The sequence below is a fragment of the Vanessa cardui genome, chromosome 20 (assembly GCF_905220365.1).
Source record: "Vanessa cardui chromosome 20, ilVanCard2.1, whole genome shotgun sequence".
Lineage (NCBI taxonomy): Eukaryota > Metazoa > Arthropoda > Insecta > Lepidoptera > Nymphalidae > Vanessa > Vanessa cardui.
This window is the reverse complement of record NC_061142.1, coordinates 8,133,429-8,155,445: the sequence shown is the minus strand read 5'-3', so window position 1 is coordinate 8,155,445 and position 22,017 is coordinate 8,133,429. Positions and strand designations below refer to the sequence as shown.

The window sequence follows — 22,017 nt, the reverse complement described above, 5'->3', positions numbered from 1 at the left end:
CAGACAAAGCCATGCTATTATTATAAACTAGTTGTGCCCGTGGCTTCTCTCGCTAAGGACAGATAGACAGACAGAGTTACTTTCACAATATTGTAATAAGAATAACATTTTAGAATGATATATTGCTTACGTCAAACAAGAATGTTTATTATTAATATTTGTGAAGTTAGATTCTTAGATCGCCCAGTGGTTAGAACGCGTGCATCTAACCGATGATTGCGAGTTCAAACCCAGGCCACCACCGCTATATATATGTGCTTAATCTGTGTTTATAATTCATCTCGTGCTCGGCGGTAAAGGGAAACATCATGAGGAAACCTGTATGTGTCTAATTTCATTGAAATTCTGCCACATATGCATTCCACCAACCCGCATTGGAACAGCGTGGTGGAATATCTTCCACACCCTCTCCTTAATGGAAGAGGAGACCACATAGCACACCAGTGGGAAAGTTACAGGCTGTTACTTTAGTTTAGTTTTACTTAATAGTCGGATGAATACTTGGATACCTACACTTCCAACATGTACGAAAAACAATAAACAACCACGTATTATTGTTCATCAATAATAATAAGAATAAGATTTCTAATTAAATTAATTAGTCACGTACTTCAAATCTCTAACGGAATGTCAGTTCGGTATCGTCGGGAATATAATGTTGATCACAACGCAAATAGTTTTATTCCGTACAGTGGCCCACTCGGCCAGTCTGTACATACTTCACACGAGAGCCACTCGCCGTACACATACGTGATACATGTTTAAATCAAAACGAATTCATTTTATAAATAATATACATAGATGCTCGTAAGATGACAGTTATTTTAACAGTTTATATGATTCGTTCAACTATCGGACTATTCGGCTATTAGATAGCCTATAAAACTATAAATGGCGAGGCTAATAAAACTATTGAGTTCTTCTATAGCCATCCGATGATACGAGATGGCCCAGTGGTTGAAACGCGTGCATCTTAAGCGATGATTACCGGTTCAAACTCAGGCAAGCACTACTGAATTGTCATGTGCTTAATTTGTATATGTAATTCTTCTCGCGCTCGGCGGTGAAGGAAGACATCGTGAGGAAACCTGCATGTGACTAATTACAACGAAATTTTGCTATATGAGTATCCAAACCGCATTGAAGCAGCGTCGCAGAATATACTCTAATCCTACTCCCCAAAGGGAAAGGGTTAGCCCGGCAGTGAGAAATTTACATGCTGTTGATTAGATGAGAGAGATCTCTCATATCCCATAGATAGATAGATAGCCCATTAATTGAGAGGTGATTACTGTATGTCAATATAGCACAGGATGCAAGTTTGACGCATATAAAATATCAATATATGATAATCCAGCTCTCGATTTGTTGTATTATGTCGTGAATATGTATGGTGACTTCGAATCAAACAATTTTGTTGGCTCTCTGTGATCTACATATATTCTGTCTGTCTGTCGTTCTTTCACGACCGCTGACAAATTCGATGTTATTTATTCTGAAACAAACTTGAACTCCAAAAAAGGACATATAGTACTTTTTTGCTTAACACATGACAACCGACGACCTAAAACGCGAGCGCAGCCGCGGGCGGCTATTAGTATTAATATATTGTTAATGCCATATCCAGAGTTTTACCTAAAATGTCCCTTGTCCTTGTAATAACACTTACTGATTTACCGAGAGTCTTAGTTTGTCCTTCTTCCTTCCTTCTTGGGGGACTTCTGTGACGTCACTATTATTACAGACCGGCGTAAACGATATGATAGCTCTCGTGTGCGAGCAAACACAGGTGCACAGTCTATACCCTCACGACAAATCAGTCACGACCGGAGGGAGATCGAAGCAAGTCCAACAGTTTTAAGTGCTTTCCGAGTCACGTTAAACACTACGCAATTCCAGCCTCTGGATTGCCAGTTTGAGTTGGACAGAAAACATCAGACCGTGATTTGACCCAATATTTGAACCAACGGCTTAGGTTAGAACAACAGGATACCCAAATCGAATTCGCAGTCAACAGGCAATATAATAATATTATGGTTTATTATTGTAAAAACCAAGTTTGGCTAAAAATATCGTAACAAAAGCCCACGCGTTTCTAATATTGATAATATTGTTAACAAATTGTGTAACGTAAACGATTTCGTTACACATTTAATTATTAGCGCTGTATAAAGTATGTCGTGAAAATTAGACATGTAATAATAATTAACACAATGTTTTAAATCATCGCGTTGAAAAATATTTTTCGGGTTTTCCAACTCTGTGGGTGGTCCCATCATGCCACTTAGCGTGTCACACAAAAAATACTACCAAAAAATATGAAAATATTAATTTTATAACAGGTAGAGATAGATGTGGACATACCTTTAGATTATTTCTTTATTCGATATTAATAGGTCTGTTTATATGAAACATTTAATATTGTATTTATCATAAAATATATTTTTAGATCTGATCCTTTTAATGAATATATATATCTAAGGTTTCGTTACAATTTTACTTCATAATACAATTTTGTGTAATTAAAAAAAAACAAAATATATACTTATTCAAAATAATTAATGAAGCCGATTTTACATGTTTGTTATTAATAAATAAACTAACTTTTCTACTGATAATAATGCACACTTTACAAATTATATAATATTTGTACAATGTATACAAATACTTTGAGATGAAATATTATTATGCCGAATCTAAACTAGTATTCATTCATACAAAGTTCTATTCAAATTGACTAAATTATAAAATACTAATTAAAATATTTCATTATTAATATACTTTATATACTAACATCAATGTAATTACAAATTAAACATAACTTGCAGATTTGTCATAACATTATAACTTTTAAAATTTAAACACCAGTCCAAAACTATTATGAGGAAGATCCGCTCTATTCTCGCGGAGAACAATGTTTTCCTAGGTCAGGTATGGTGCGCCTGCGCAGGTACGATGAAAGCCCCTCTCCCCGCCCCATGTTAAGAGCTTGTTTCCTTTACTTTTTCAGACGATAATGAAATAACATTTCGTTTAACGTCGGTAATACGTGCCGTGGGTATGTTGAATGAAATAAAAAAAAAAAAAAAAACTTGACGTTTGTGTTTTTTACTTAAAATATTTGTTATGATATTTAGTAAAATCTCAGCACGTGAAATATCAAGGCATTTATTTTCTAGCTTTGCTTACGTAAAATATAAATAGTGTATTTTAAAAACAAGTCATTATGAAATCAAATTGATCATACGTCAATACATATAATATTTTGGTGTTTTGTACCTGATGAAGTGTGTAAAGTGAATTATTTATGAGAATATTGTCTTTGGCCTGAGTCTCGTAAATAGTACATAAGAAGATTGTTTTTAAAACCAAATTTTATGTATTAATCGTAATTTTGTTGCAATATGTTAATAAAGAATTACGCCGTACATAAAAATAATCAATTTTGTCACTAACTAGAGGTTTTTTCTACATAAGTTTAAATATTTTTCATTTACAAGAAATATGTCAGTTAGCATAGTCATTCAAGTCCCTAAACTTAATATTTGAATAATCATTTTACAAAAATATATTTAATGTTTGTAATGTAGATTCCGCCAAGAATAAGTCAGCAAGACACACTTTTTTGCAAATAAGACACATAATTAATGATTTAAAACTCATATTATTTATATTGAAATCGAAAAACGCGCAATCCAGAAATTTAGTCATCTATATTTAAACCCGCCCCGGTTTCGCACGGTAGCAATAATAATACAAAATTTACTACAGAATTTGTTTTTTACGGCAACACATTTGAAACTTCTAAAATTATCAGTGTTTCTTTACTATATTGTCCATGAATTATATACAAATACCACCCTCGCGAATTATCATATCTATTAAAAAAAAACCGCAACCAAATCCGTTACGTAACTATAAAGATCTAAGGATACATAGAGACAGACAATAGTAAGCGTCTTTGTTTTATATGTAATGATAATAAACACAATTTTTAACTTTATACAGTTTAAGATTATTTTGATAACAGTCGCCGACATTCCGTCATTGAATCTAAGCGCTGTTATCGACAAGTGCTATTCACATTCACACGCCCTCAACCATAGAGCTATGCCGCACTATGGTCTCGCTATATTCGGGCCTTCAAAAGACCCTTCCGTAGATCAGACCGACCGTACAGGCACTTTAAAAACAATTAAAGTTATGCCATTTACTATTTTTAAAGTAAGGGTTACATGCATGAAAAATAAAAAATATATTATTTAATTTTTATATGGTATATAAAGTTAAATCAATTTTAAATAAAAATGGTTGCCTGTAAACATCCAAATGGTGAGCGTAGGCCTCATCTCTATTTGAGTAGGCTTTCAGAGCTAAATCTACCTGGCTGCTCCAATTTGTTGGTCGATAAAACATATATTATTTCAAAAATCAAATCAAATCTAAATAATCTTTATTGTACACCAACAAAAATCTCACAATAATGAAGACTGGACACAGCTTTATGGAGGCCCTATTGCGAAAAACAGGGACCTTCTTAGGTGACCTTAAGGTAGAAAAAGAAAGTGAAGCAAAAAAGGTCAATTATAAAAACACAATAACATAAAGTCGGATTACAATTTATTAAACTATAATCATTATTGAATAATATGAATTACATTATGACAAAAAGTATATTATTGTGAAACGAAAAAACAAATTATAATGTTAATAAAAATAATCATAAAGAACTTATTTCTTAGTAAACAGTTTCATATAAGCCAAGCCACGTTGAATTGCAAAACCCGCACATAATCCGCGGCAAGTGGTCGCCCCGAGGGATTCCTGGGAACAATAATTCCTCCCACCATGGCTTAAGGTACGCGTGTAGGGTAGGGTTCATTGGGATATTTAGTAATACAGAATTAATTAGGGATCGCCCTACGCTAAAGTACTGCTAATGCAGAGAGTTGCGGTTATCCGTTGTGATTGTGGGTCGTTTCGTATAAGACAATAAAACGATACTTATCTCAGATTTGTTGCGCTATTGCTTTTTAGTTGGGATTTATTTATTATTGCTGCTCAAATACTTCAAATTATATAGATGGAGTATTAACAAATAATAATAATAAATATGAGACAACATCACATACATTACTCTGATCCCAATGTATGTAGCTGAAGCACTTGTGTTATGGAAATCAGAAGTAACGACGGTACCACATACACCCAGACCCAAGACAAAATAGAAAACTAATGGTAATCTACATTGATTCGGCCGGGAATCGAACCCGGGACCTGTGTGAGTGGCGTACCCATGAAATAAACACACCACTCGACCATGTCAAATTCATCGTATTCTATTTTACTTGCCAATCGTTTTAGGTTTTTCTATTTAAATTCTTGCCACTCCTTTACAATCCATTTTGGTTTTTCTATTTAATTAAAAATAAATAGATATTAGAGCCGAGATGACCCAGTGGTTATAACGCGTGTATCTCAACCGATGATTGCGGTTTTAAGCCCAGGCAAGCACCGATGAATTTTCAAGTGTTTAATTTATGATTATAATAATTCACCTCTTGCTCGACGGTGAAGGAAATCATCGTGAGGAAATCTGCATTTGACTAATTTCAACGAAATTCTGTCACATTTGTATCCAAATCTTCTGGGAACAAATGGGAAATTTACTGTTTGTTACTCTACTGTAGATATTACTAGTTTATGCTAAAATAACGCAAAGAAAAAAATACTTGTGTGCAGATTACTATACTTACATCGTTGTTTACCGTTAAATGGGGAAGTGAACCAGTGTTGGCAGGACCTGGATGCGAGTAGCCGAAGAACGATCACAGTGGCGTGCTATTGGAGAGGCCTATGTCCAGCAGTGGACGAAAAAAGGCAATTGATCATAATGATGATGAGCAAGTGTAACTACAAACACAAGGGGAAAATTTTAGTTCCAAAATCGATAACGCTTTGAAGTTGTCAAGTTTAGTTAATATTTCTTACAGAACATTTGTTGGTCGGGCCACTTTTACAAGCAGTTATTATCCAGTCCGCTATAAGGAACATATTGACAGTAAAACTAAATAACTTTTTATTTTGCATTCGAAATTTGAGAACAGAACATCAATCGACTGAACCTTATAAGTTAGCCATTATAACCAATGGTTATTTCATTTTATGACAATCAAATTAAAATAAACTTTATTCAAGTAGGCTTTTAAAAGCACTTTTGAATCGTCATTTTACAATTAAGTGAAGCTACCATATCTATGTGTGTTTTAGTAACATTCTGTTTTATAGGATCCCACACCTCGTTAAGATGAAATAAATACATAATACGGGGTGCATCTAATCAAGGAAGGGTTGGCTTGGGAGGGAGGGGGGTAAGTACACGGTAGCCGAGACGGGCGTTAAGTGGCCCTCGCAGTAAAACCATCATAAACTCATGTCTTGCTATGGCGCACAGACAAACGTGATCTTGGATATGAAAGATAACTTATTATTCTTTGAAGTTTGAGTTCATATATCAGATTAATTATTATATTATTTATAAAATTAAAATGGGACCCCATGACCTTTCAAACAAAAAAAAAAAATATCAAAATCGGTCCAACCAGTGAAAAGTTATGAGGTAACAAACATAAAAAAAATACAGACGAATTGATAACCTCCTTTTTGAAGTCGGTTGAAAATAATGTATTACAATATAAATAGCTTAAAAACGTTTAGAAACCACCAGTATTACTTTGAACCTGTACAGTGGACACATAAAATCGTTTTTTACAAAATTATTTAACCATAAAGTTGGGTAAGTCTGTAATTTGAGTAGCACATACTAGCGATAAGAACCACACAGAAATCAGTACGCTAATAAAATATAATAACAATAACATTTTTAAACCACTATTAATTTTTCGTTGATGATTAAAAATTTCGATTGGCTTAATAATTTAATTTCGAATTTATAAAGTGAACAAAGTTAATACTTTGTAAATTCCAAGTTTCCCTGCGCCTGTACTGGACCACCGGAGTTGGAGTAGTCTTGAACCGACTAGTTCTTTCTAGGAGTGTCCACTCCTTTTTAAGATCAAAAGTTATTATTCATCCATAGACAATTCTGTATTCTTAATGTTCCAACATTGTTTCAGACATATATTTCTATAAGTCTATCTACTTTATGAAAAATATAATTCCAACAAACGAGATATAAGAATCCAATATCAATAATTTCAAAGTCATTCTTCGACAAAAAACGTTTGTTTATTTTGGCTGACCATAATCAACCCTTGATAGGACCGTCAAGAAAAAGTGTTAAATGTTTGTGTTGGCAATTAAAAGGGGGCAGACTGGACGAAGCAAATACTGCGTGGGTGGTCCTAGTAGCCTATTAAGATGTTTTATTTTCTTAGATTCTAATGTAGCCTTTACAAGCAAATATAAGCTTCATTAAATGATAGCGCAACGAATATTACGCAACTTTGATGATATTATTTTGCTAACGGTTGGTGTTGCCATCTAAAAAGGTTTAAGAATTTTTTTATATATTATTATTGAAAAATGATTTCTACTCTTTATTCGATTTTAAAAATAATCATTAAAAGCTAATAAACAATTCAACTCCAATGAACAGAATCAACACAAACTTGCAGTTGCTTTATATAATTGAATCGGGTACTCACAAAATATTGGTATAAGCATTGATTTAGTTCTCAAGGAAATACGAAACAACATGATTAATTAAATTAAACCAAATAAAATTAAAAAATACGCGTGTCAGACACCACGCGCCCTCTTCAGCGGTCATGGATGACAGACTTCACAATGAAAAACACACGTTCGGCTATATGTGCAATATTATTCTAACTATAAAAATAACATTTCCTTATTCCCATCATAATAAAGTCTATTTCTGTGTAACATACATGGTATCTATAAGAATACGTCGCGGTAACAATGTCGAGCGATCCATAGGGTCCGAGTAATTGAACTGCAATTTGTTTATATTAGGGACTTAGAAGATAATGGACGGCGGTTTGATTAATTTTGAAGAGCCTATGAAACTGTTTAATTGGTTTTCCCACGGAAAATAGCAACGTACTTACAGTTGACAAATTAATTTATTTTTATTCATTATTTAATTAATTTTTTTGTCAAAATAAGCAATTTAGTCGATATTGAATGAATAATGTTACCTAATAACTTGTATAAACATTTACGACCAAGAATTTCCTTACAAGTAACTAGTAAGTAGTTCTTTATGCAAACTTGTGTTGTACCTCTCAATCGTTAGATACGCCGTTTTATTGATTTCCGTTTTAAAAGATGAGATATCTAGTCACAGAAGACAAAACAGCTTAGACCCCAATGATGAAGGCACATGTAATGCATCATTATTATTTTTTTTAAAGCGCCAATGTCTATGCGAAATGATGAATGGACCAAAGTGGACCATTTTCCTGACCGGCTATTATTTTGTATAAAAAAATCCTCATAAAAATCCACTAAGAATCAATAAAACAACTAATATACTTAGTTTACAAATTGACTTATGATTCTGATCATATTATCACCTATTTTTATTGCAATCCGTTTAAAAGTCAGACACCTGGTTCTAAGCTCATTACGAGGCTCATCCCTCATCTATAACAATACCTGGATTCACCCTCACGATCCCACGCAACCCCTGAGACTTGTAAAAATATTATTATAATTATATGCGCACGTTCGTACTTCCGCAATTTTTTACGGAGAGGGGTATAACTGTCAGTTTGACGTGCTCTTTTTAGTGTTGCCAGTATTAATATGTAATTTGTCGGGATGGGTTTTGTGATAAGCGTAAGGGTGTTTGATTGATTAAATAAGTGTGCGCGGGTAGATAGGTGCTGTTTAATGCTTTTGAATTGTAATGACCCGATGGTATCACTGAGGGAACATTATGATTGTTTTTTCACGCCATCCTTTAGTAAAGACATAAGGTCTGCGACACAAATATAAAAAAATATATATCAAAAAAGGTTTTAACTTAAATTTATAAAATTTTATGATTGACAAAATTGTTTAACCATGCTTATATTTTTTGATGGCAACAGGTTTACATTATTGTTTAGTCTAAAATGGAAGACGTTTTCAATTAAATAGTGGATGGATTAATTAAAAAAGTATAAAATCAACTTAATGTTCAGATGCGTTGTCAATAAAATAATCATAAAAGCGAACACCCCGACGTCATATACGTAGAATCACCCTCGTCATAGCGCGGTCTCCACACAGGTGGGCTTAATCAAATTATACAAATTGCACCATACAATATTCATCGCGTAGGGAGTAACTGGCATTGTAGTCGATAAACTCTTACAACTGTTTAATAACCCGTTATACTTATAAAGTGAAAGAAAAATCTATATTTTTTTTAATAAAAGATATATTTTATAAGTCCAATGGTAATGCAACACTTTTATATATATATATATGCAGGCTTTCATAATGCAACAGATCTTTCACAAACAGTTACTTCTGGTCACTTCTATCACGAGTTAATTTTTTCATCTATCACTTTTATAATTATTAGTACTGTGTTGAAAAGTTTGCATATTTTTTTCATTAAAAATGAAATAATTTAGGTGCTAAATGTAAATTAGAACTAAACTAGGTTAGAATATTATTACAATAATCATAGTACTTATATTTAACTCATCGATATGGAAGGCGAGTAATAGTAATAAAGCTTTAATATTGTGCATTCAACGATCCTCTATTTACATTACATTGTAAAAAAATATATTCAATATCAAATATTGTATATGTTTGATTGCTACCACTTTATTTTGATAAAGATTATTTTACAATAAAATTTATTTTTACGATATTTTCATTAATTTCAGCGCAGGGCATACTTCATAAATTAAACGATCGAAAGCTTAACGATGCTTGTCAGATATTAAGCCCGCTTCGTGTTATATGAGGTGTTTCAATGTACCATCTCTATTCGTCAGGAATATTTGCAAATATCGACATTTGAACATCCTTCTATGCCCAGCACTATGGACAATCGACAACTGTGATTAATTCATGTTCAATAATGAGGTCGAGCTTTTTAGCTCGCCGCGAGCGACCCGCCATTGATTTGTGCCCAATTTGTCGCGCTGCGGTCGTCTGAATATTTGATCTGTCTGCGTAACGTTGTATTTAATTATTTAAATTATAAGTGGAAAATTCCGACCATTTATCATGCGGTTCGGCGTAAAATTATTAAAATACATAAACCTTAATCGACTCTTACTTTACTGTAATTTCATTTAAATTCGTAATTACGGATTCGTACGTATTGATATGTTAGTTATACACGTGTGTTGATCGACCGCTTAACGAACCACACTTCAGTATTTAATTATATAATAAATTTAAATGTATTCTATTTTTGAAAATTTATTCATTTGTTTCAAAGTTTTTTTTTTTCTATACTTCTTTAGCAAAGGTGGAATCACATACTGCCAAAACTTAAATTTACTCTCGAAATAAAATAGGTTTGTTATTTATTAAATGTCTAATGTAATTTACAGTTTTTTGATATGTGAAACTCATATTAAACATTTAAAAATGTATAATGAGTGTCATCAATAAACCACTTTCTAATTTCCCCTCGCCCGAAAAATAGTTTAAAAAAGCGATTCCTGTCATTCATTCCCACAACGCGTGCGATGACGCGTACGGAAGTTCCCACCCATCGGCCATCACGCGAGATTGCGCGCGCGGCGGGCGCGTGCCGGCTGCCCTTGCGCATTCTGTTTCCATTCAAAACATTCAAAATAGAAAACAATACCCTTTGTCTCATCGAGTAAATTACCCCGGGCTAGGGTTAAAAACCAATTGAACTGACATTATTATAACGACACTGTTTGCTTAATTCTCCTTTGTTTCGTAGGGTCATTAGAAATTAGACACAGTTAGGTTTTAATCATTTATTTTATATTTATAACCTTATACCAGCCATTGAACTTACAAATTGTGACATTTTAGACAGTTATATAATAATATAAATAATTGTAAATGAGTATTACAAAATGAACCACGCACCGTTTATTTCGAACTAATTTGTACAAATTGTAAACAATGTACTATCAAGCTGAACACGTTTCCTAATCAAAACCCAACAACTACTATTACTACTATTAGTTTCCGAAATGATGATTAAAGTCAGATCAAATACTGAACGGTGATTGGTCGCCTACTACGTCATTCTCTATCACCGACCAATGACAATTCAAATAAACTCAATCAGTTGAACTTACTTTGATCATTTCAGACTCTAAACATAGGTTATTCAGTTTGTTTTCCAATTGTACATATTAGATAGAAACAGATTATACAATATTAACGTGCAAATTAGTGCTCCTTTTAAATAACTATCATACGAGACCTTTTGTTTGGTAAATCTTAAACATTAAACTTCAAAGCTAAACAACGCTACTAAACGTAAATACACAACCTTAAAATACTAAATTGGTATAAATATGAACATTTATCAATTATTAAATTATGAACGAGCATATATAGTACCATACATTTTGAATACGACAAAATAAAAAGCACAGATAAGTATATTTATTACAAAAGGAAATGGCACAGAGTATACTAATACAGACATTTATTTGTTCATGGGCGGACATGATTACGAATAAGGCACCATCATTTATTCTAGAACACGATCATTACTATAATTTACATGCGTTTGACGATTTATATTTAAAAAATCAAACGTCCTTGAAATTAACGTCAAATTATTCTAATCATAAATCTTGAAACTGACATATGCCTAACATTATACATACGGATTAAATAGGACCTATTTTAAGTTACAAGTATAATAAGTTAATAAAAATCTACGATATTATCTAAAGATTAAATTTATTTTAATTTGGTATATGATTTAATTGTAAGACAATAAATAAGTGAAATCAGTCTATTCTAAACATGAAGTCGGTGGTTAGTATAATAGATGATATAATTAAAAAGGGTTTTTTTTTAATAAATCGAAATGTCAAATTTATACATGTCAAAGGACTTTCTCTGTCAGTATGAGGGCTATCGCGCATGACAGTTCCTAGCGAGGCGTTAATGCAGAAGTTTCTAGAAATGTCAAAATCCAATGGGCAATGAGGTCTTATTTAACGAATTTTTCAAAGTGGACATTCACTTTTTGTTCATGAATGATTAGCTGAAACGAATATCCTTTTTTCGAGACAGTGCAACACTGGAAATAATTATTATTACGTGCGTATAGTTGTTGTTACGTGTGTGTTTGGTAAGAAATCATTTATCAATTGGTTGTAGTAACGATAGCCCTCATCGGCTTACTTATATCTATGTGTGCGTCATTTAATTTATATAGTATATGTATTATACGAAGAAAAAACGTGTAAATGCTTGAATGGACTAGACAATGAAGAATTATGTTTATCAAATGTGCAAAACATATTAGGATGATTTCAGAAAATATTTATTTCTAGGTTATAACATATTGCTTCTTTTGGCTTATTTAGTTGTATAATTATTATTATTACCTTAACTATTTCTCAACCAGTTTCTTAGAATATACTGTTACAAACAAAATACTACTTTAAAAATCGCTACAGAAATATATATATATATATATATATATATATATATATATATATATATATATATATATATATATATATATATTTACGATTAAATCTGGTTGAGCTACCAAGCTTTATAGAGGCAATTTATATAAGCCAATTTACGCATATATGACTTAAATATAATTCAAGACAAATTCCTTGTAACTATGAATTGTTAGTATTTATAAATATACACACACATCAAAAGTTTGAGTATTTAGACGAATCGTAAAACAACTTCAATCTTAATAACACACTATCAAAGAGACCAATATGTACTTCTAATATTAACTTATTTCCTAGTACTTATTATTCGTTTCATCGTTTTTACAGCAGATAATTGTTTTTTTTTTAATTTATATAATATAGTTGAGCTCTTAAGCCGAGTTAATAGGAACAGTGACGCCTTAATAGCTCAACAATGAACAGGCAACCCTGCAATGAAAATATTGCAGTTCGATTTTGACCAACTTTAAATTGTCCCACAAACACAAAAGCAACTTATAAATTAGCCAAAGTTACAAATTTTAATTAATTATTAATTAGCTATTATAAATATCAAGACAAACATCCATCAAAAATCACTATTTGAGTATTTAGACAAAGCGTTGAACAACTGAAATCGTAAACACATTTTTCTATTAATCTTTCTTGAAGCAGAGAGCTCTAGGTGTACTAATTGATCTTGTAATGAATATTATTATTGAATATTTTGATACAGGAAGTGATACACATAAAATGAGGAGGCGATTGTTTTGAGTTACAACAATATGGTATAACTTCAGACAATACAGTAACACATAACTAGACCCTATGATGCATTGAAGTCACGACATGATAGAAAAGGACAAAAAATCATAAAGGCGTTTAATTTTGGTATCTTAAAACATAAGTATTCATATATAAAACAGTGTTTCTATTTCACTCTGACCAATGAATGAATTAAACTTCTATCTCTGTCCATCCCAAATTAAGATAAGATTTCGGGTGTATAGAGTTCCTGATATAAGTTATACACCAAAAAGTATCAAAATAGTTCTAAATTTTTCTGTACATATGTTATGTACTGTCAGAATTAACTTTATCCTTTAAACACTGATTATGATTATATTTTCTAGTTAAGTTAAGCTATAAAATGGTTATAACTTACTTTTGTCCATTTAACACTTATTTTGTGTCAGTCATTTATGGAAAAATTAATTAAACTGTACTAATTAAATATAAGTAATAATTTCTTTATAAAAAAAAAGATAGAGAAGTATCTGTCTAAAACGGAAACTTACATATACATATCCAGTTATGACTTTCGTAAATTTTATACGTTTGCATTTTTCTACCCTATCTATAATGTCGTGCTGTCAACTTCACAGGATACGGGTCACGCAAGCACACATAAAATCGAAACTTAAGATTTTTTAAGAAGCCTATATTACATACATTAGGAACGAGGCAGTTCTGTATTCATTTGTAGATATAGCACCTTATACTGACAATTATAGTAATAATTGATTCTATTGCAATGTATAAAAGCTTATGGTGTTTTGTATTGCTTGACGGTTACGACATTTCGCTTATGTATTAATTTTAGTGATTTTTTTTTTCTATAGATACCTTTTTAAAATGTTAGAGCGAGCGTAATCATATATTTAAAAAATCGAACTTTTGTTTAAAAATAAATCAATGTCATTTTTTCCATTGGCACATTTCGATTCGTTATCTGTATTTATAATAATCAACAAACGGAACAGTTGTATTCTTACACAGGTATTTAATTGTTGTTAAAAAGAAAAATGGCATAATTCAAATGTGAATAAAATCGAAACGACGATAAAACTGAACAATTTTAAAAGGTATAAAATAATCAACTAGAGAAGTGACGACAATGACGAAACAAATGTAAATGTAGATTCACACACGAACGAAAACATAGCAAATTGGTAATCAGCGAAATAATTCAACTACTTCAATACGTGATAAATTGAAATTTATACATTTAGGGAAAGAAAATTAATATGTTTCTATCTTAACGAAAGACACAAACCCGAGCGTTAGGTCACATCGTTGTGAATTTAGCTTAAGGGTTAACCCCCATTTTTCAAAGAGATTATTTATTAAACACCTTGAAATGTCTCTGTAATAATGATTTGCTATCAGCGATAATATATTTTTTATTTATATTTCAGTATGGGCGAAAAGTAAAACATTGGCAAAAAGGTATTAATTTTGTCATCAAAAAATTTTCAACAAAGAGTTTTGGTGGAATTTACCAAAAAGTTGTAGAAGCAAAGAGTATCAATAAATTCTATTTATATTCTATTTTTAAAATTATAATTTCAAATGGTAATAAGAGCCAATAATGCAACTGTATCATAAAACGTATAAACTAAACGATTATTTACAATTGTGTAAAGCTTGACATCGAGCCCAGTTATAAATGATTATAAGTAAACAAAATCACAGATACACAATGAGCAACGCCGAAAATTCGCTCCAATTTAATGATGGCAATACTTAAGTACATAATGCCATAATAACAAGGCGTGGGATTTTAATTTCGAAACTAAATCTTTAAGAGAAGAAAAACATTTTAGACAAATTTTGTAATCCAACAAATATTATACTTAAATGCCAAAAATTGTGAGGATGATTATATGTATGTCTGTTACACTTAGACGAAAAAACTACTGAACGGATTTGGATGAAATTTTACAGTAATATAGGTTATACATCAGAATATGACATAGGCTACAATTTATAATGATTTAATGTAATTTGGTTATACTATAACGATACATGTCGGGTCGAAATTGAATAATATGATAAGTTAATTCGATATTTGTGTTATAGTTTGAGATTCAAGACACACTAAACACAGTTTTACCAAAAATCACGTAACTCGTAACATACATCGCAATCGTTATATTTAGCACACATCTATTACTAATCAACACTCAATTATTGCTCAGAATCAGTACTATTTACTCAATCTATGTCTTAACGACTTGATAAAGTCCGTGACAATGTAGCACATTACATGCCCGAGTTCCATTCGCTACAAATCCGTAACTGGTCCAAACACGACCGTCGAATTGGCCGAAGTGTTTGACAGATTGGAAAGATTGGGCAAGTTGGCTAAATTGTTGGTCGAACTGTTGGTCATATTATTTGTCGTATTGGTCGAGTTGGTGGTGCGTCGCGTGCGCGTATCGGGTTCGTGATCGCTCGGCAGCGAGTCGGGTCCGTTCGTTATCTGTAGTCCGTTGAATTTTGAACGTAGCTGCGTTACTAGACGTTCAAGTCTGCAATTGAGTTTAGCCTTAAAATATATTAAAATGTTGCTTAATATAAGGGAAGAGGACTTACATATAAAGGTATGATAGATTGCATACTTGAAAATAAAGTTATTTCGTACATATATATATAATTGCAATCTTATATTTTAATAAGTTCAAAAATGCTTACTTAAGGGCATGCTCCTCAGCGCTCTGCTTCGCTTTGCGCATGTCGGTTAGTTCCTTGCGCAAGCGCAGCCGTTCACTATCTGCGTCTTCCACGTTACCATTCATACGATTGTCGTTAGGGTCGTACCTATTATATTTATTTAAGTTATTAAGTATCGTACAAAGAACATATTATAAAATCTGCTAAGCCATAGACGTCATCCATCAGAAACATCACAATCAAATACAATAGACAAAGTTAATACGTTTAAACGAAGTTAATATCGACTGATTTAATTAAAATTCTTTAGAGAAGATCACATCGATTTTCAAAACAGTCACGCCAATAATAATTACAACACTTTTTGAATTGAACAAAAATCAAAAACTTTAGGGAAAATTACACTGACCCGCTCGATAGCCTCAGTGCTCGTATTTCGTCTTCCATTTTCAAAATTCGATCCATCATGCGTCGCTTATCAGCCTCCGAAGCACGCAGAGAGCTCTGAAACAAACGATAAAATAAATCGAACATCAAATAATTTTCTATTTAGCCGATTTGTACACATAATAAATAAAATTTTAACAAAAAGAAAAATCGATTTCAAGCAAAACACTATTTAAAAACAAATAAAAATTCACTAAAAAGTAATAAAAATAATTGCATATTTAACATATTTTTGAGAGTCCTCCTAGGTAAAATGAAATGAAAAATATTAGACTACTTAAAAGTCGATTTACGATTATATAACGTAGCTACAGTTATTGTTATATTTGGAGCCGGTGTCAGCCAACCCTATACTATATCTATCAAAAAACAACTGCATATATATATACTAAGTTATGAGGTAACAAACATAAAAAATTTTTGAAGTCGGTTGAAAACAACCACACTGTATATATTTTTGGTACATTTGTTGAGTCACGTCTGCACCTCAAAAGTGCTACAAATAATATTCTACCGTTCTTTAACAGTAGTATCTAGTAAGACTTTGGACTCCATAACAAATTCAAAAAGTGTTAATATTAATTACTGGGCACACGGAATTTATAATTCACAACAACAACAACAGCCTGTAAATTCCCACTGCTGGTCTAAAGGCCTCCTCTCCCTTTGAGGAGAAGGTGTGGAACATATTCCACCACGCTGTTCCAATGCGGGTTGGTGGAATACACATGTGGCAGAATTTCTATGAAATTTGTCACATGCAGGTTTCCTCACGATGTTTTCCTTCACCGCTGAGCACGATATGAATTATAAAGACAAATTAAGCACATGAAACCGAGTTGCTTGTCTGGGTTTGAACTCGCAAACATCGGTTAAGATGCACGCGTTCTAACCACTGGGCCATCTCGACTCGACCACCTCTTTTAACATTTAACAGCAATACCAAGTATTGTTGAGCTTGAGGAGGCCTTTAGCCCAGCAGTGGGAATTTACAGGCTGTTGTTGTTTGTTGTTGTTAAAAGAGGTAAATTTGACAAACACCCAGGCCTACTCCCACAAAGCCCTACTCATAAAAATAAGTAAACTTGATTGGTCACTTTGGTCTTGATTGATAACTTATAGTCGTCGAACTTAGATCTAAATAAAATTGGCAGCGTCACCATTATAAAAAACCTCCCCCCCCCCCTGGTCTTTAAAATTATTAGAAAAAAACTAAGAACGCAAAATCGCAGTGACTATCATTTTAGACAAACCACGTAACCTATTGGATCGTATCAATAACAATTATCACTTACAAAACGGTTTAAGATATTTTACGTGCCTTTTCATTTGACCCAGCAACATAAATACGAGGTTTCAATATCTCAAATAGACCAGACGTACGGAAACTCAAGATAAGTCACTTAGCGTGTCAGCAAACGTGTTTTTGTGACCAAACGCGAGTGTACGGGTATAACTATACGCATGGGTTTCGTTCAGGAAAATTCTTACGTACAATGAGCCGCACAAGCGTCATGTATTCTAATATAAAAAGTAACAAATGCCTTTATGTAGTACTAATTGAAAAACCAGTAGACACATAAATTTTTTATCAGAAGATTATATATATATTATAGCGGTTCAAAAAAGGTTTCAATACATGTAACAGATTTAACAATTACAGTTGAATTTGTGAAAGTAGACGTCAAATAATTACCCTATTGTTAATTAAAAAAGACATCTCTAAATAGGTAGATGCTATTATTCTAGTAAAAAAATGCACCCTCTTTAACCATAATCACTACATAGTATAAAACAAAGTCGCTTTCTCTGTCCCCATATCCCTTTTTATGCTTAAATCTTTAAAACTACGCAACGGATTTTGATGCGGTTTTTTCTAATAGATAGAGTGATTCATAATGACTGAAAAACTGTGAACATTGCAAGACACTCTGCATATCTAGTATCAACTTTCCAACTGTGCGAAGCCGTGACGCGTAGCTAGTATGCTATAATTGTATTTTTTTTTCATATGGCAATAGTATCAGAATAGGTATATTTTTGAGCATAGATTTGAAACGAGTCCAATTGCCAATTCTGTAGACGATTGTTCGGTTAATGTATGCACGAACACGACTGGACCACGCTGACCGGGAGCATCTAGGTACACCTTATATTGCTAAGCTGTTTCTTGTAGCTTTGCCTATATAGAATAACTAGCGACGCGCTCCGGATTCGCACGGGTACTTTATATGTATCGTTATATTATGGCCAAATGACATAAAATTATTATAACTTGTAGCCTATGTATTTATTTATTTATTAAGGCAAACACAACAGGTTGCAATCACATAGAGAATATTTCTTAAACATTTATAGTATCGAACAGATTATAACCCTAAGGGTGCCTGCACAAAATGACGGGATTGCCAATTATTACAGTTAACAAATTCCTATACAGGGGATAACTATGTATTAGTACTAAACAATAACAACAGTAGGTATATCAAGAACATAATAAAATTATGTATTCTTATATTATATATATTCTGATGTATATTCTATATTACTTTAAAATTGCATCCAAATCGGTCCAGTAGTTATTCGTGAAAGAGTAACAATCATACATACATCCATCCTCACAAACTTTCGAATTCATAATATTAGTAGGATAAAAAAGTGCTATTTATTTCCAATCTTATTCTTATTACTTCTGGCGACCTCTGTAGTCGAGTGGTGTGCACACCGGTTTTCATGGGTACGCTACTACGAGGTCCCGGGTTCGATTCCCGGCCGACTTGATGTAAATTATCATTACTTTTCTATATTGTCTTGGGTCTGGGTGTTTGTGGTACCGTCGTTACATCTGATTTTCCATAACACAAGTGCTTTAGCTACTTACATTGGGATCAGAGTAATGAATGTGATGTGGTCTTAATCATTATTACTATTGTAACACTTGTCAGTTAACGTCTCATATTTGTGTGAAACTGGCTAAACTTATTAGGAACTTTATCCAATTAAAGGGAATGTCTGATCTTAGGGTCCAAGCTTGCTTCGTACTGAATTTCATACACACAGTAGGTAATATCATGTACGTATATATAACACACATAAACAAACTAGTATTACAAATCATTGTGTCAAGGAATTCACGGTCAAATATAACCCGGAAATTAATTATTGGCACAAACCTTGGACATATTAACGCCATTAAGGCTTTTACACGTGGCATCAATGTCACGTGAAGATTATTAGCAAGGAGATACACGTGTACACGAACGGATAGTCGTCAAACAAGTCAATACTGTTTGTTCCTGTGTGTGTCGGATACAGTGAAATGTAACAAGAAACAGTGGAACGAAAGAGGAAATCACAAGTAACATATATACCATAACTGTTATTAAATATATTTTTACTTTGGAGCCGAGATGGCCCAGTGGTTGGAAGGCGTGCATCTTAACCGATAATTGCGAGTTTAAGCCCAGGCAAACAACACTGACTACTCATTTGCTTAATTTGTGTTTATAACTCATCTCAAATTTGGCGGTGAAAAAAACATCGTTAGGAAACCTGCATGTTTTTAATCTCTAAATATGCTTGCCTGGGTTGAACGCGTTATCATCGGTTAAGTACGCGCTCTAACCACTGGACCATCTCAGCTCTTACATCTTAAATGTGTGAATATAAGATTATCTGTGGAGATATATCATTAAAAAAATGTGTAAATGATTGGTCAAGTTACTAATTACAAGCTACCTTATATCTTAAAGCTTACAATAATCTTGATGTTATATACTTAAGACTTAAAATATCTTTGATACTTTAACATACAACAATTCAACCAAAATATTTCGCTGTAATAATACTCATATTGCTGTCAAAGCCATTCGTTCGCAACATCTCTGGTGGCGACGTTTCCGAATGTGTTTCTGCGCCCAGCAAACATTCAAAGTCACGTCTTAAACGATTTCTCTAGGAAAGCTTTTGTAATAACAATCACTGTCTACACATTTGCTCTTTAACATAGTGTATGCACCTTCCATAGTTTTTATTAATATTATTGTTTATTATTACTTTTTTTTAATTTTAATTAAAAAAATGATATGAAGGCAGAAATGAACCTGGAGACCTTAAATTAGACACTAGTGCCCATTGTCGCCGGACGTAGACTGTACATAGTGTCTTAACGAATAGTTAATTAAAATAACATAATAATTGACCAGTAATTAGGTACACTGCCTTCAATAACGCTCTTCATACTAGTGATATTACTAATTGGTTGTAGAAAAAGTAATCATGTAGGAATATACAACCTATCCAGTAGTTTTTTAATTTCCAAAGAGCCGTATCTACAATAAAAACGGCATACGGCATAAGCACGTAGCTAGGTTGTACACTACTAAAGTTATTAGCGATATATAGAGTTTATAATAATAGACACGACCAAACCTAAAATATTCTACAATAATGACTTTGTACAAGTTACATTGTAAATTAAATGATATTCGACAGTTTACAATCTTGTTTTAATTTAAACAAACGTTCTTTATAATTTAATTATACGTAACGTCTAATATTAACGTAAAGTTAGTACAAACATATATAAAAAACACCAGAATATTATACAGTTGTTGTTCATACATAAAAGCGTTTCAAACACACATGTTCCTCATACACATAGCACGAAGCCGAAGGATCGGAAACAGGTTTGGTTAGCGTCAATAGGCAACGTTTAACTCATAGCGAGCCATTACATAGTGTGAAGCGAGTACGCGTTTTTGCACGTCAATTAACTTATTAAGATCGGCCCGCGCATGCGCACTCTCACGCTAATGGAACGCGCAAACTTGCCTACGATACGTTTGGTTAACGCGTGATTATCGCTTCGGTTTTAAAAATATGTACACGTATTCTGTAAACTTTCGAACTCACCGCAGAATACGAGCGTGAAATGTCAAAAAGGCGTAAATAACGAAGTCAGTTGTCAACATTTCACGTATTGAGTACGATGTGAATTTTACAGAATCGCATCGCAGACGGTGAGTATGTAGGTATGATGTAACACTGTTGCTCTATAGTATGAAGCTAAAACGTTATCATTTTAAAGTATCTAAGTCGGGATAGGCTATTATTATTTATAATTATAGCAACCCGCCCTGGCTTCACACGAGTAGGTACTAGATATGTATCGTTATATTATGTAATACAACAAACAATTACATAAAATCATTATAAATTGTAGTCTATGTGTTATTATCATTTGTAACCCATGTTACTTTAAAATTTCATCCAAATCCGTTCAGTACGTCTTTCGTGAAAGAGTAACAAACATACATACATGCATCCTCACAAACTTTCGTATTTAGTAGGATTAGCAGGACATGTCACAAATGAATGTTAGCCTTCATGACATACGTTTTAGATAGATCATTACTGTACACGTGAGACGACGGATCGGGTGACAAGTCTATTATTTGTAATATACAAAGTAAGATTTAGTTAAGGTATAGTGTACTTA

General features: G+C 32.7%; 1 protein-coding gene across 2 annotated transcripts in view; it reads right to left on the bottom strand.

Annotated features, from left to right (window-relative positions):
• Nucleotides 1-13,674: 13,674 nt before the first annotated feature.
• The window catches only part of LOC124538489, a 35,125-nt gene continuing 26,782 nt past the window's right edge, over nt 13,675-22,017 (bottom strand). Inside the window, exons 6-8 of one of the 2 annotated variants that reach the window (XM_047115567.1) lie at nt 16,480-16,574; nt 16,092-16,217; nt 13,675-15,928 (exon numbers count right to left, since the gene is read on the bottom strand). In XM_047115567.1, coding sequence (XP_046971523.1) covers nt 15,682-15,928; nt 16,092-16,217; nt 16,480-16,574 — 468 coding nt within the window. In that variant the 3' untranslated portion in view covers nt 13,675-15,681. Of the gene's footprint in view, nt 15,946-16,091; nt 16,218-16,479; nt 16,575-22,017 lie in introns of both variants that reach the window. The other variant, XM_047115568.1, reaches the window with a different exon arrangement.